Source organism: Lemur catta, chromosome 9 (genome assembly GCF_020740605.2).
Source record: "Lemur catta isolate mLemCat1 chromosome 9, mLemCat1.pri, whole genome shotgun sequence".
Taxonomy (NCBI): domain Eukaryota; kingdom Metazoa; phylum Chordata; class Mammalia; order Primates; family Lemuridae; genus Lemur; species Lemur catta.
In genome coordinates, this window is record NC_059136.1 from 85,254,258 (window position 1) to 85,269,293 (window position 15,036).

A 15,036-nucleotide genomic window follows, 5' to 3' on the forward strand; every position below is an offset into this window, starting at 1 on the left:
ATTTAATTGAATAAGGTCTTTTTAATTTCCTATGACCAAGTGTTCACACTGAAGTCACAGTGCATTAGTTTTCCTAAATGTGCCCCAAAACTACTACTTTTATATGGAATATCTTACTTTGAAAGCTCGTATTTTTTGTATTTTTGAAAGACATATACTTGTGGCACACGGTGAAAATACCTTTTATTGTGGTATTCTATATTTTGATAAAATTACTTTTGATCTTTAGTTCAACACCCTGTGCAACAAGTTATTTAATAGATATACCTCTCTTTGCCTTTATAGTTACAGTTATTTTGGCAAAGTTTGTAATATGAATTTTAGTGAATAAAAGTATATTTTCTTACTGGTTTACATTGTGTTTTTGTTATAGCTCAGTTATTTGTTTCAAGCTTTATTCTTAACTTTGCTAATAGGATAATGATTTTTTAAAAAAACATCTCCTGGGAGAACTGCTGTAAAGTCTATGGTGGTGGTTCTTTTTTTAATAGAATTAATTCTTCTCTAATACATTTTGTTTTGAAACGGTTGTCTGTAAATTGTTATGAAAATTCACTATTTCAAATACAATTGTCTTTACTACACTTTTGCTAATACCTTAAGATTTTAATATGTTACATATCTTTTCCCCTTCTTTAGGTATGGCTGATGGCAAGCATTGTACTTTTCCACATCTACCGGGCAAAACCTTTGTCTATAATGCTTCTGAAGATAGACTGGAGTTGTGTGTGGATGCTGCAGGGCATTTCCCTATTGGTCCTGACGTTGAAGATTTAGTTAAAGAGGCCGTAAGTCAGGTTCGAGCAGAGGCTACCACAAGAAGTAGGGAATCAAGTCCTTCACATGGGCTGTTAAAACTAGGTAGTGGTGGAGTAGTGAAAAAGAAATCTGAACAGCTTCATAATGTAACTGCCTTTCAGGGAAAAGGGCATTCTCTAGGAACTGCATCTGGTAACCCACACCTTGATCCAAGAGCTAGGGAAACTCCAGTTGTAAGAAAGCATAATACAGGGACAGACTTTAGTAATAGTTCCACTAAAACAGAGCCTCCTGTATTCACAGCTGCTTCCAGTAACAGTGAGCTTATTCGAATGGCTCCTGGAGTAGTAACAATGAGAGACAGCAGGCAGCTTGATCCTGATTTGGTTGAGGCCCAGCGAAAAAAATTGCAGGAAATGGTTTCTTCTATTCAGGCTTCAATGGACAAGCACTTGCGGGATCAAAATACAGAGCAGTCTCCATCTGATCTTCCTCAAAGGAAAGGAGAAGTTGTGAGTTCTTCTGCAAAGTCTGGGAATCTTCAGACTGGCTTGCCTGAATCTTTTTCTTTAACTGGTGGCACTGAAAATTTGAATACAGAAACAACTGATGGCTGTGTGGCAGATGCACTGGAAGCAGCATTTGCCACAAGGTCAAAAGCACAAAAGGGAAATTCTGTGGAGGAGCCTGAAGAGATGGATAGTCAAGATGCTGAGATGACTAGCACAACTGAGCCAATGGATCACTCTTGATTTAATTAGAGGCTAATAAAGGCAGAATGTTTATTGTGAATATGTAATATTTGTTGGCTGGGCCACGTAACTTGATTAGTCATTAAAAATCTTGTACGTATATAATTCAAAGATTATATCTTGTTATTCAGTGCATGATAGCAAGTGTGTGATTGGCAATAGCTTTTAATATACTGCTGCCCAGGCTGGCTCTGAATTTCTATAAATTAGTTATTAGATCTGCTGAGATGAGTTTCTTCCATATATGTGGTTCATTGGAAGTTCTTTGTCATTTTAATTCCATGAAAGTCTTAATGTTTCAAACGTGGAAATTCTCTTGCTAAATATGTTTGATTTCTGAAGAGGCGAGAAATGAGGGGAAATGAGATTTTGCTAATGGTGATGTCATCAAGGTAACCATCCCACTTATTTTTTAGAGTGTCAAAAGATTTATGTAAATTTGAAGATGATCTGAACGAAATTGTATCTTAAATTTCATAAGATGGTTAGACAGTGAGATACTGAAACATTTCAGTGAACATAAACACATTCATAGAGATATGTATTCTTGGCAAAAATATCTTGAGAATAGAATGTAACAATATAATATTTTGCTGATTTGAGCAAGGTTGGGGAAAAATATCTATTCTAGAACAATAAAGTCAATGTGATTCAGTTGTGTTGCTGTCTGAGCCAACACAGCCAGTTGTGTGCTCTGTTGTTGATAATATGTTACCATTAGTTTTTGAATCCTGGCCTGGTCAAGTACCACCTATTTTTTTTTTTTTTTTCTAATCTTGCAGAAAAGTTGATTCCAATGTGTGGTAGAAAAGAAATAATGGTAGCAGTAGTTAATCTCTAATTTTCAGAGTTTGTCAGATTCACAGAGAATTTATAAATAAGAATTTACCTTTATGAGTGAGTTACATTGTTCTACAATTTTGATCAATGGTATTTAAGCCTGTATATGCTAAGTGTCTTTGAGCCCCTTTGAACCAAAAATGTTTCCTTTTTTTGTTAAGAGTCCATAAGGTTTTCTTTATTTGTTGGCTTCACTTGGGTTTGGATGCAAATTTTAACTGCATCATACCCTGATCAACTGGGCATTTGCTTAAATAGCATATTCATCAAACCTTTAGTGCCAATTTCCTTGAGAAGCAGCTTTCATGCTTATTCCTTCAAGACAAAGAGTGTTTATCCTGAGATTGGTATTGCACTATTTTATCCTATTCTGCAAATCTGTATTCTGAAATGTATATTTCAACCCATCTTCTTCCTCTGTTCATTGAAATTAAGTTGAATTTGAATGGATGAAAGACAAAATGTATGTTAATACAATCTCTTACCTAGAGCAAAGCCTGGCTGTCTCTGTTTGCACATGTAACAGATGCAGAACTGTATTTGCAATTCTAAGAAAATGTACATCAGAAAGTATATTATCAGGTGTTTAAAAATCTCTACCTGTTGATTCATAAGGGATATAGACAGTACTTTAAACTTGTTTTTCCAGATCAGGGATGTTTTGGTCTTCTTTCTGTGAAAGTATCTCTAACTGAATCTACTTATTAAATGAACTCCATTTTGAATAAGGAAAGAATGGAGAATCTAGACATTTTACAAATGTATCTGCGCAAGATATATATATTTGAGTTAGTTTTTATCACATTATCACATATTTTTCTTTATAATATCTTATCTCCATTCTTACTAAATTTACTTTCAAGCATCTTTCTCTATATCAAAATAGGAAAATTTAGATATTTTATATTGTGTACTAGTTTTGCATAAAGTAAGAGCTGCAGCTACCAAATAATATTTGCCACTTAGTAGAAGTGGCTTCTGTGTATTAAACTAAAAATTACAAATATCATTTCACTAACCACTATTATTAATTATGGCTTTTTCAGCCACTGAACCTTTTTTTTTTTAATTTAAGTATAGGAAAACTGTTTATAATAAGCAAAAAACGCACTGCTTCCAAGTAAATGATATAATCATCTTTTGTTTAACAAATATTTTCTTCACCTGTGGCTTAGTATGTTTTGTTAATAACTGACAAAATCTCATAGCATTAAAGTAAAAATATCAGAAACAAATTTTATCTCCCTGTTCAATGCTTACATTTAGTGTAAACGAGAATGCACATGTGAATGAAGATGGGCTTAATCTCTGACAACACTATTAGTTTCTTTAGTCACAGCAATGCTATTTAAAAGCCAAGTTAAGTATGAATAGTATCATAACAGTTTGAGTTCTCCCTTAATAAAACATAAAAGACTGAACTCTGAGAAGTGATCAAATTTCTTGAAATTAGTTTAAATCAGCTGAAAATTTGGTTGTGGTAATTAATGGTTTTTGAGAAGTGGGCCAGTTATCCTCACAAAGAAGTTTTAGAACAGGGGTTAACTTTTTAAGTATCATCCTTTGTCTTTCCATATGGTTATCATAACCAAATATATGACTACAAAATGATTATTTTTTAGTACTACCATTTGTAATATTGCACTTGGAGTCCAAGCTAGAGATCTCAAATCAATTAAAATATTTTTTTAGCCCTAGGTGTAAAATTATAACTATAATTCAGTCCTATAATTAAATTCTATTTGCAGCGTTTCACTGAACTTTGAAATAAAGTCATAAATTTTTTTCTTCAGTAATTTGTTCTATAGTTAATCATACCAAGTTTGAGTTGATGACCCAAAGGCCCGATGGTATTGAAGATGCCATATGAGTAGAATACTGGTAATGAGAAATTAGTTGAAACTGAAGAAAACAAGACACTGCCAAATATTGTGAGATAGAATATAGGTAACTCCAAGAGAATACTCAGGAACTAGTTCAAGAGCAAGCCTAAGGCCCATTTTCCCAACTTTCACTATGTTTCAGGTATTTTATTGGAAAATGTTAGGGTAGAGGCCTGAGAAATTTAGCAACTGCTATTGACTGAAATTTGCTTTATATCTTCTGATGATTCTTAGTTTGATTTTTACAATCAAGCGTATTGCTTACGGTTAAGATATCTGAAATGCATCTGTGATTCCTGGCCACAGGTCCTTATTGCCATTATTTTTAAGTATCTGACTTCATTGGAGATGAGCAGTGACTTGCATATGATCTCTTACCTCAGGGAAGATCACTTGCTAGCAACTCATACTACTAATGACAAGTTTCTAAGAATTGTGCTGACATATCACGTTAGCTACTAAATACAAAATTTATAACAGTATTGTTTTATGTAGTTACCCACTAATATTACCTGCTAGTGAATATTTCTGTAAATATCTAAACCTCACTAAGAGCTAACCATTAGGTATGATATAAACTTTTAATGCCTGTCATTAATAAATATCATAAAATGTTTATTTCAGGCTATAATATAGTTTTTTCATTTTCAACAGTAATTTTAACTGTTCTATATTTAAAATACTGCAGCACAGATTTTGAGTTTCATGGTTTTCAAAGCAAGGTTTCCATTGCAAGATTTTCATAAAATCAAAGCCTTTACAAATTGGATTAAATTCCACTCATCTTAATATGAATTTAAAATGACCTTTTATAATAGTAGTAGTGAGGTACATATTCTAAATAAGTTGGATAGACATATCCTGCCTTTCAAGGTTATCATACAATTTAACAAAATTATACAACCTCAAGGCTCTTCACAATTAATATAAGAAATTAATCTTACAAACAAGAACTATTCACATGAAAATATGCCATAGTAGAATGTATATTTAGGAAATAAAATAACAAAGGGGAGCTATATCACCACTAAGCTGTAAAGTTAATTGGAAGTTCTGCCATTCTTGATAATTCTTCAAGATGCTAAGTGTTTCAGTTCACATTTAATGATACTTAAATCGTGGGGATTTTAATGTTTGTTCCAAAATAGCAGAAATTGTAAAAATTGTGAATTATTGGAGAAAATGCCATTACTTGTATATCTGACATTTAAATTTTTAAATTATGGAGTCTACATGCTTTTGTAGTATAATATTAATACAATGATTATTCTCTTGTAAAAGAAAAGAAAACTTAGTAAAGAAAAAAGTTTTAGTTGATGTTACCTGCTTGTGAGTATCAATTACTTAGTTTTTAAAATTTTAAGGTATTGCATACTTTTCTTTAGACTGCAGAAATCCCTTCCTGAGCCTTTATGCCTGTGGTAGAGCAATAAGAGACTGAAAAGGTTATCGATATTTTCAGGTTTATTTGATTAAGAATTAGTGCCAAGAACTGGAGAATCTACTTTCAGAGGGAAATGCTATTTAGAATTTGTAAAAATAAGTGGTAATAGTGTAAATATCTAGAAAAATTAAATAGCAAATGCTTTAACTGCTCAATAAAATAGTATAGATGCTATATCATCCTTAAGGCACTGACTGTTGCCCATTATTTTCTGATTTTGTGACTACTGTATACATTATATTTGAGTAATGAGTAATTGGTAATAGTGTATTATAACAGTGTATAGTGTCCTACAGCACACCTTACTGTACAGTATTTGAAGTTTTATATCAATAATAAAACTGTAAGTTAATACATACTGATTTTCCCCTCAACTCCACATTAGCTTTTTAAAGTAATTTTATATTCTTTAGTTTCCTGGAATTATACCGTAATATTATAATGCATGAACATACAGTTCAGTTTTATAAAAGAATTCTTAGTGTAATGAAGTTGTTTTTTTAAACTTCCTTAAGTGGGTTATCATACAGGAACAGTAATTTCTACCCTTAATGTCTGTCCTCAATGCTAGATGAAATGAACCCCATTAGAAAAGAACAAAGTTTCTTTGTACATATTACAAAATTGGGTCATAATGCTTACTGAATATCTAAAAAGAAGGCAAGTTCTAATAGAGAACTTGATTTTATGATGGTTTTTTAAGAATACTGGTTAGTGATGAGGAACTGAAGTGAAATACAGAAAGTAGTACTAAATTACACTTATATAGCTTAGCAATCAACACTTATATTTACTTTTAAGGTTTAGCACATATGCTTAATATACACATTGTTAGAGCAGATCGTTTAACTCAGTAGTTAGAATATAGCCTCAGGCAGCAGACTTCCTAGGTCTTGAGTCTTGGCCTCCCGCTTACTGTGTACCCTCCCTGTGCTTCAGTTTCCTCTCTTAGAGGATGATAATGACATCCACTCTTAGGGTTGTTGTGAGTATTAAATGAGTTAACATATAACTGATGTTTAGAACAGTGCCTGACAAATAGTAAACACTCAAATATTTGCTATTATTATTGTTATATGTCAAAGTAATGTGGTAGAATTCAGTTGTCATTTAAGCGGGATAAATCCTCACAGGCAGGGCACATATTATTTAAATATTTTGTTACATCTAAAACTTGTTTTACTTGTGGCATATAACTAGTGGACTAAAAATTGGATGGTTGTATATTCAAATATTTCTGCAAGGGTTTTATGAGCACGTGCAACACTGAGAAGCTAGAGAACTGACAGTGTACTCTCTGACCCAAGGCAAGTCGTGGAGCCATTCAAGGCCTCCATTTCTACTGTAACCTTGTGGTTTCACAATTGTTACCCTCTTGTTCTACGGACCATGTCATTATGGTCTCACATGTTGATGGCACAAGTGACACTGGTATGAGCCCCAAGTAAATGACACATAATTATCTTTGCTTTAGGTTTTGGCTATAGTTGGTCACATACCATCAAGATAGGACTCTCAAAACTCTAATAAATAAAATAAACATCCTACTTATGAGAGCTCATTATGGATTTTATTTTTATTGACTGGCTCTTTCAGACCCCGGTAATTGCAGTTCTAACTGGATAGTTGATTGTTTCTAATCATTAAAAATGTATATAGAAAAACTGAAGTCTTTATTGATTTTCTAACCTGTATATGGTAGACCGAGGTGAAAAACTTATAGGCTCTTCAAATTTGCACTCTTTACCTGTCTTTGGTCCATTTGTTATACCACATAATTCTTTATCTAAAAATGGATAAACTGTGAGAATCTGCAGGGATTATTACTGTTTGTTCTATGTATATAAAGAAATATGTACAGTATGATGTCTACTCCTAAAGTGACTTGTTTTTATATTTGATTTATGGAATCAGCATATTTTTTAATTTTTAATTTTTTGAAACCAGTATATTATATAGTCCTACTTGAATCATTCATTCAGAACAAGTCCTGATCAAATGCCAAGCTTCTGTTCTAAGAACCTGGGAAACAGTTCTGAATGAGACAAATTCCATGGGCTCTTAGAGCTGATGGAGACAAGCAAAAGACACATTCATGATCACCGTCATTTAGTGACCCTTTTCCCTATATCCAGGCAATAGACTAAACACTTACCATGTAATAATTCAATTAACCCTCAAAACTACCCTTTGTGGTTGGGTACCATCATTGTCTTAATCTTTCAGGAAATAAGCCTGTATAGATTAGGTCGTATACCCAAGGTCCTGGAGTTAGCAGGTGGCAGAGCTGGCATTTAAACCCAGATATTTATGACTCCATAGCCTGTTCTCTTAACTTCAATGCTGTTATACATTTGTAATTTAGCAAAGGAATAAGATGTGATGGTCACATAACTCTCTATAAACACGTATTGTTAAATGCTTGTTTTCAGGTACACCAACCAGGTTTGAACTGATTTCAATGTATAGTATCTGGCTTTAATTTCACTTTCTACTAATTCCTTTCCTGAACTCCAGTCCTCTACCCCAAGTTCTTCCTTCTTTGGGTTTGTTTTTCTGCCGCTACTAAATTTAGAGGTGCTTTAAGGAAGGGTTTCCAAATTTCTTAGATGATTAATTTGGGTAAATTTGAGAATCTTTGATTAGATAAAAGACAAACTACCTCATTTCAAGGACCTAGAATAATTATTTTTTACTAAATGGATTTGCTGCTTTGGAGTGAAGTTTCCTCAAAGGCGATGTTCTCAAAGTGTACTTCCTGGGCTGCATGCAATAGAAAACTTATTTCTTTGTGTAATCTGTCATGTTCCAGGTACTTTGCTAAACATAAGGAATAATAAACCGGCGAGAAAGACATACTTCCTCTTCATTACACTTATATTTTTAGTGGAGAGATATTTAAACAAGCAGTTGAGTGCACATAGAGGAGGATTACTGGGTGGTGTGGGATTACACTGCAGGACGAACTAACCTGACCTGCTAATGGCTAGGTAATGCTTCCTGAGAGGTAATGCATTAGCTGAGATCTAAAGAATTAATGGGATACTTAAAAGTCAAATTGGCAAGATTCAGTGTCACTAAAAATATTTTACTTACTAGGCCAGTCCATCAAGCAAAATTAAGTGGGATGCTTAGGTTTGCCATGTTTTAGGCCCAAGATCCTCCCCATAAGTGAATGGTGACCCAGGAGAATAGAGAAGGATGAGAAACTTTGAGAAAGCCTGTGAAAATAGGGTTGCTAGGGAAAGAGAAAAAACTGTAGATTCTTCACTGAGTGTATAAAACCAACTTCAAATATGTGAGCTTCTCCTTTGAAGCTAAAAGCTGTCTCAGCTACCAAATATGACCAATATAAATTAGATGCAAAAATGTATAACAAAAACATAAGCAAAAGAGTAAAGCAAGACTCAAATTACAGGTTAGAAGCCCTCAGTTATTCTGATTTCTTTCAACATTACCATTAATTTCTTTCTCTCTCTAGCTTCTCGTACCCTTTACCAGTATCTGTCACCTTCTCTGTTTCCATTAAGCAGTAGTACTTCCTAAGTGGTAGTAACCAAATGTCTATCTTAAATTGTATTCCTTTTCAATTTAAGATTCATTATTTGATCTTTCTTATGGCAAAAGATTTGGCTCTTTAGCTAATGTTACAATGTTATTAAATTTATTTTTGGTACAGTGAAGTGACTAGAAAAATTAAATCAATATCTGAAGAAGAAATAATCTGCACAAATTATTATTGAAATTGGCCTGAATTTTTTCCCATTAAAAGTTATTTTTGGCCGTGCGCGGTGGCTCATGCCTGTAATCATAGCCCTCTGGGAGGCCGAGGCGGGTGGATCGCTCGAGGTCAGGAGTTCGAGAGCAGCGTGAGCGAGACCCCGTCTCTACTAAAAATAGAAAGAAATTATCTGGGCAACTAAAAATATATATATATAAAAAAAAAATTAGCCGGGCATGGTGGCGCATGCCTGTGGTCCCAACTACTCGGGAGGCTGAGGCAGGAGGATTGCTTAAGCCCAGGAGTTTGAGGTTGCTGTGAGCTAGGCTGACGCCACGGCACTCACTCTAGCCTGGGCAACAAAGCGAGACTCTGTCTCAAAAAAAACAAAAAAAAATTATAAAAGTTATTTTCAAAGCAACACATGTACATTCTATAGTTTTGAACTATGGAATGGCACCCAGCTAAAATCAACCATTCTTCCATAACTTAAATAAGATGCTCATAGGTCTAATCTCTTGATTTATCAATTTAGACAGTATGTTATTCCCCAATATGAAAGAAGAGTTCCCTTGACCTTTTTTAGGTTATCTTTATAACTTCAAATAATAAACTTACATCTCTGTTTATTAAGCCATCCATTTCAGACATCAGCTCTTGACTTCATGTAAAATGAAGAAATTAGCATTTCTACACTTAACTTTCCCATTCTACTTCCTAACTTATATCAGCTATACTGTTTATTACTTTTACATTGTCAAGGTTTTATGGTATTCAAAATATATTGTTGTAGCTATAATTACTTTTTGAGAAATCTATAGTTTGATTAAACTAATAAACAGCTGAGGTGATCCCAAATGTTAAAATGAAAAGGGCTTTTTTTCTGGGACACGAACTAGAAGTTGGAGCTTTCCCAAGGCAGATACTGTAACTTAATTTATTTAGAGAATGGTCCTCTTGTTTTTGCCTGGTTATAAATTCACCAGCAGTTACTCCACAGGAAGAAAGTAGGAATAGATTATGGAGGAGATTAATTAGCACAACTGTCCCATAGACACTTTAACTATTTTGTTTTATGTTCCAGTATTCACTCTGGCTTGTCATATATTCACTTCCTAATTTGGAGCCTTCAGATCCCACTGGGAAATTCAGCTCCCACTTCTGTTGCAGTCTTCTCCTGTGTATAGTTTCTGAGGTGTGGTTGCCATCAATATATTTTATATATCAATATGTTACTGTTTTCTGCCTTCCAGAAACACATTAATAACTGAGGTCCTCAGATGTTATTCTTACTCTTCTTAGCTGTTGGGTTTTTTCTTTTATGCTTTACCATAATATTAATAACAACATGGGTTTGGGATGGAGAAGAGATAATCACATATGTTTAACTCACCAAATTGGACCAAAAAGCCCAGGTCTTACATTTATAATGAAATAGCACGGGATAATTGCAGGGTTTTTTGTTTTTGTTGTTTTGTTTCATTTTGGTCTCCTTTTAGGTGACTCCGGTCAATCTTTTGTCTCCAACCTAAGATTCTAGTGTCTTCTGCTGGCATCCATGAACCAGTAACAGACTAATTTCATTTGTAAGTGGGGTAAAATCAAATCCCAGACCTGATAGCTTCGGCCTACCATGTCATGAATAAAGGGGCACTCACAGATGTTCTGGAACCCCTGTCACTCTCATTACTAGATTCAAATTTCCACCAAGTAAATTTTTGTTTTTCAAAAGTTCCTAAATCCCCAAGCCTGACTTTGACTGGATAAAGTGTATGTCTTGTGGTAGAAAGTTAGTGCCGGCAAGCACCCTTCTTTCATGCCTGTTGGTTTATTGGACATTGAGCTCCAGAGGCATTGAGAGCATTTATACTTAATGTTGACCCCTTCCTACTTTGTGAATGGCTCCTTTGTGAATGGCTCTTTTTTGCTTATTTGGTAAAATGGTAAAAATCTATGAAAATTAAAATCTGAAGAACATTCTGATTTTTAGTTTTAGAATAACCTTCTCTCTCTTTTTTTTTTTTTTGAGACAGAGTCTCATTCTGTCACCTGGGCTGGAGTACAGTGGTGTCATCATAGCTCACTGCAACCTCAAACTCCTGGGTTCAAGTGATCCTCCTGCCTCAGCCTCCCAAGTAGCTAGGACTATAGGCACATGCCACCATGCCCAGCTAATTTTTCCATTTTTTGTAGAGATGGGGTCTTGCTCCTGCTCAGCCTAGTGTCAAACTCCTGGCCTAAAGCAATCCTCCTGCCTCAGCCTCCCAGAGTGCTAGGATAACAGGCATGAGCCACTGCACCCAGCCTAGAATAACCTACTTTTAAGAGCTGCAATACTGGGCTGGAACACTGAAAAGCTAGAGATGTTCTATTGTTCCTCTTCAGTGAATTACTGATTAATATCGTAGTAAACAAATTAGTATAAAGTTGGCTCATATATATTAATACATATTTGTGTAAATTACTGTAATAATCAGGTGGTGGTATAAAATAAAATTTATACACAGGGCATATGGTATCTGGTGCTATAATAAAGATTGGGAATCCCTTTTCTTAGAGGAGAATAAATGCTTATTAGTGTTAATTTTATCATTTAATTCAATTTAACAAACCGTTATTGAGCACCTATTCATGCTAAACATTGTACCACAGAGATAAATAAGAACTCATAGGTGGGAGGATCAATTGAGGCCAGCCTGGAGAACAGAATGTGACCTTGTCTCTACAAAAAATTAAAAAAATAGCCTGGTGTGGTGGTGCACACCTGTAGTCCCAGCTGCTTGGGAGGCTGAGGCCAGAGGATTGCTTGAGCCCAGGAGTTTGAGGTTGGAGTGAGCTATGACTGGGCTACTACGCTCTAGCCCAGGCAACAGAGTGAGACCTTGTCTCAATAACAAAGGAAAAAAAACCCAAACACTACCCAAAACCTTATAGTCTAGCAACTGAGAGAAATAGAGACATAAACATATTATACTAAAATGTTACATGTATCAGCAGAAATATATTCCAGGGACAGAAGCAGAAGGTAACGATTAACTCTTTAGGTAGAATGAGATGGGTGGTTTTCCAGAGAGGTAACATCTGAGCTGGGTTTTGATGGGTAAATAGAAGTTTCACAGGCAAAGAAGAACCTTCTTGAAAAGGATAAGTATGTGCAAACACACAGAGACATGAAAAGCATGATGTGTACAGAAAATTCAAGTATAACACGTAAATTGCCCTAGCTCACACAGAAAGTTCCAGCTTTCCTGATTCTTAATCAAGTATTTATTTTGTTGCATTACATAGTTATAAACTTTTATATAAATATTTGAGTTACTTCAACTTTTGTCCTTTTTGTTTGCTCTCAAAGCAGTCCCAAACGGTTACCAAGAAAAGTCAAGCATTCTAGCTTCTAAATTACTCTTATTTTTTAACTAAGTTAACTTTTATAGGTAGAACTATAACTTATGAAAGTAACAGCAAAATCAGATTTGAACCTAAGTCTCTAAATTGAGAACCAGAACCAACTTGAAATTTTTTTCATACAAAAATGTACTTAAAAATCATGTACAAGGCAGGCACGGTGGCTCACACCTATAATCCTAGCACTCTGCGAGGCTGAGGTGGGACAATTGCTTGAGCTCAGGAGTTCAAGACCAGCCTGAGCAAGAGCGAGACCCTGTCTCTACTAAAAACAGAAAATTAGCTGGGCGTCGTGGCTTGGGCCTGTAGTCCTAGTTACTGGAAGGCTGATGCAAGAGGATCGCTTCAGCCCAAGAGTCTGAGGTTGCAGTGAGCTATGATGACACCACTACACTCTAGCTCAGGTGGCAGAGTGAGACTCTCTCTCAAAAAAAAAAAAAAAAAAAAATCAACATACAAATAAAGGATATACTCATGATTTTAATAATACCTATAAAATATGTTTTAGATTAGCTATAACTAGGTAAGTTAATTCTCAATATTAAAATGAGTAATCTCTTCTACTACTATACAAATCTACATATCTTCTCTCCTCCCAATCTGAATCTGAATTAGCTATCTCATCTCCTCTCACTTATTCTCTCATACTCTAGTAATACCATATGATCCACCCATTTAACATGTACAATTCAATGGGTTTTAGTATGTTCACAGAGTTGTGAATCCATCACCACAATCAATTTTATGCCATTTTCATCACCCCCAAAAGAAATCTATATCCATTAGCAGTCACTCCCCATTTCTTCTCAAGGCTCCCAATCCTAGGCAACAACTACTCTACTTTCTCTGTTGCTTTTTAAAGCAGGGCAAAAAGAAACAGATTTATGGGTCTTTTTGTTTTTTGAGTTTTTTAAAGACAGGATCTTGCACTGTCACTCAGGCTGGAGTGCAGTGGCACAATGGTAGCTCACTGTAGCCTCGAACTCCTGGGCTCAAGTGATCCTCCTGCCTCAGCCTCCCTAGTAGCTAGGACTACAGACATGAGCCACTGCACCCAGCCCAAATTTATGTTTTAAAAAATCCCCCAGGTGACCATGTGGAGGATATATTGAATTGGACATGACTAGAAGCTGGGAGATCAGTTAAAGACTTGCTGTAACTAGGTGAGAGATAAGAGCTTAAACCAATGCAATTGGCAGTGGAGATGAAGGGGAGAGGATCATGGAGAGAGAATAAAAAGGTGAATTGAAACTCTCAGCCCTTATTTGAAAGACTGGCTGGCTGGTGGTGCTACTATTAATAATTTGGAGTAGGATACAGGGGTAATTATAGATTTGTGGGTAGGAAGTAAGTTCTAATTTGGCACATGTTGGATTTTGGGTATTTAGTGCTTCCAGATGGAGAGAGATGGAGTTCAGGAGTGAGGTTGGGATTGAAAGTAAAGATTTGTGAATCATAGGCTATGACTGAAGTCATAGGAGGAGATGAGATTGCCTAGGAAGAGAGTGTAGAGTGAGAAGAGGGCTAAAAATGGAACATTCCAGAATGCCAACATTTAAGGAGCAAGCAAAAGACCAAGGATTGCAGAGGAGTTTGAGGGTTGGAAATAATAGAGATGACATTACAGAAATCAAGGGATGAAAGTTTCAATAAAAGGGAGGAATGAGTGGGCCAGGCACGGTGGCTTATATCTGTAATCCTAGCACTTTGGGAGGTCAAGGCGGGAGGATCGCTTGATTAGGAGTTTTAGGCCAGCCTGGGCAACATAGTAAAACCCTGTCTCTACAAAAAAATAAAATAAAAAATTAGCTGGGTGTAGTGGCATGCGCCTGTAGTCCTACCTACTTGAGAGCTGAGGAAAGAGGATCCCTTGAGCCCAGGAATTTGAGGTTATGGTGAGCTATGATCATGCCATTGCACTCCAGCCTGGGTGACAGGGTGAGATCTTGTCTCAAAAAAAGTGGGGGGACAGGGAGAAATGAAGTTAAATGCTATAGAAAGTTCAGATAAAATGAAGATTGATTTCTTTCCACAAGTGTCCTCTGGATTGAACAGGGTTTGGTGACTTTTGTGGCCACAATTTCAATGGCGTGGTGGTAAAAGTCATATTGCAAGAAGACTGAAGACTGATTATGTAGTGAAGCCAAGACACTCTTTGAACAAGTTTGATTAAAAGGGAAGAAAAGAAGGCAGCACATACAGAAGGAGGAAAGGAGGGAAGGATGGATGGAT

At 35.5% G+C, this 15,036-nt stretch overlaps 1 protein-coding gene across 1 annotated transcript in view; it reads left to right on the top strand.

Annotated features, from left to right (window-relative positions):
- VCPIP1 (valosin containing protein interacting protein 1) overlaps window positions 1–5,864 on the top strand; it is a 28,461-nt gene extending 22,597 nt beyond the window's left edge. The window contains exon 3 of the mRNA XM_045560567.1: window positions 640–5,864. Coding sequence (XP_045416523.1) covers window positions 640–1,511 — 872 coding nt within the window. The 3' untranslated portion in view covers window positions 1,512–5,864. The remainder of the gene's footprint in view (window positions 1–639) is intronic.
- Window positions 5,865–15,036: the final 9,172 nt, after the last annotated feature.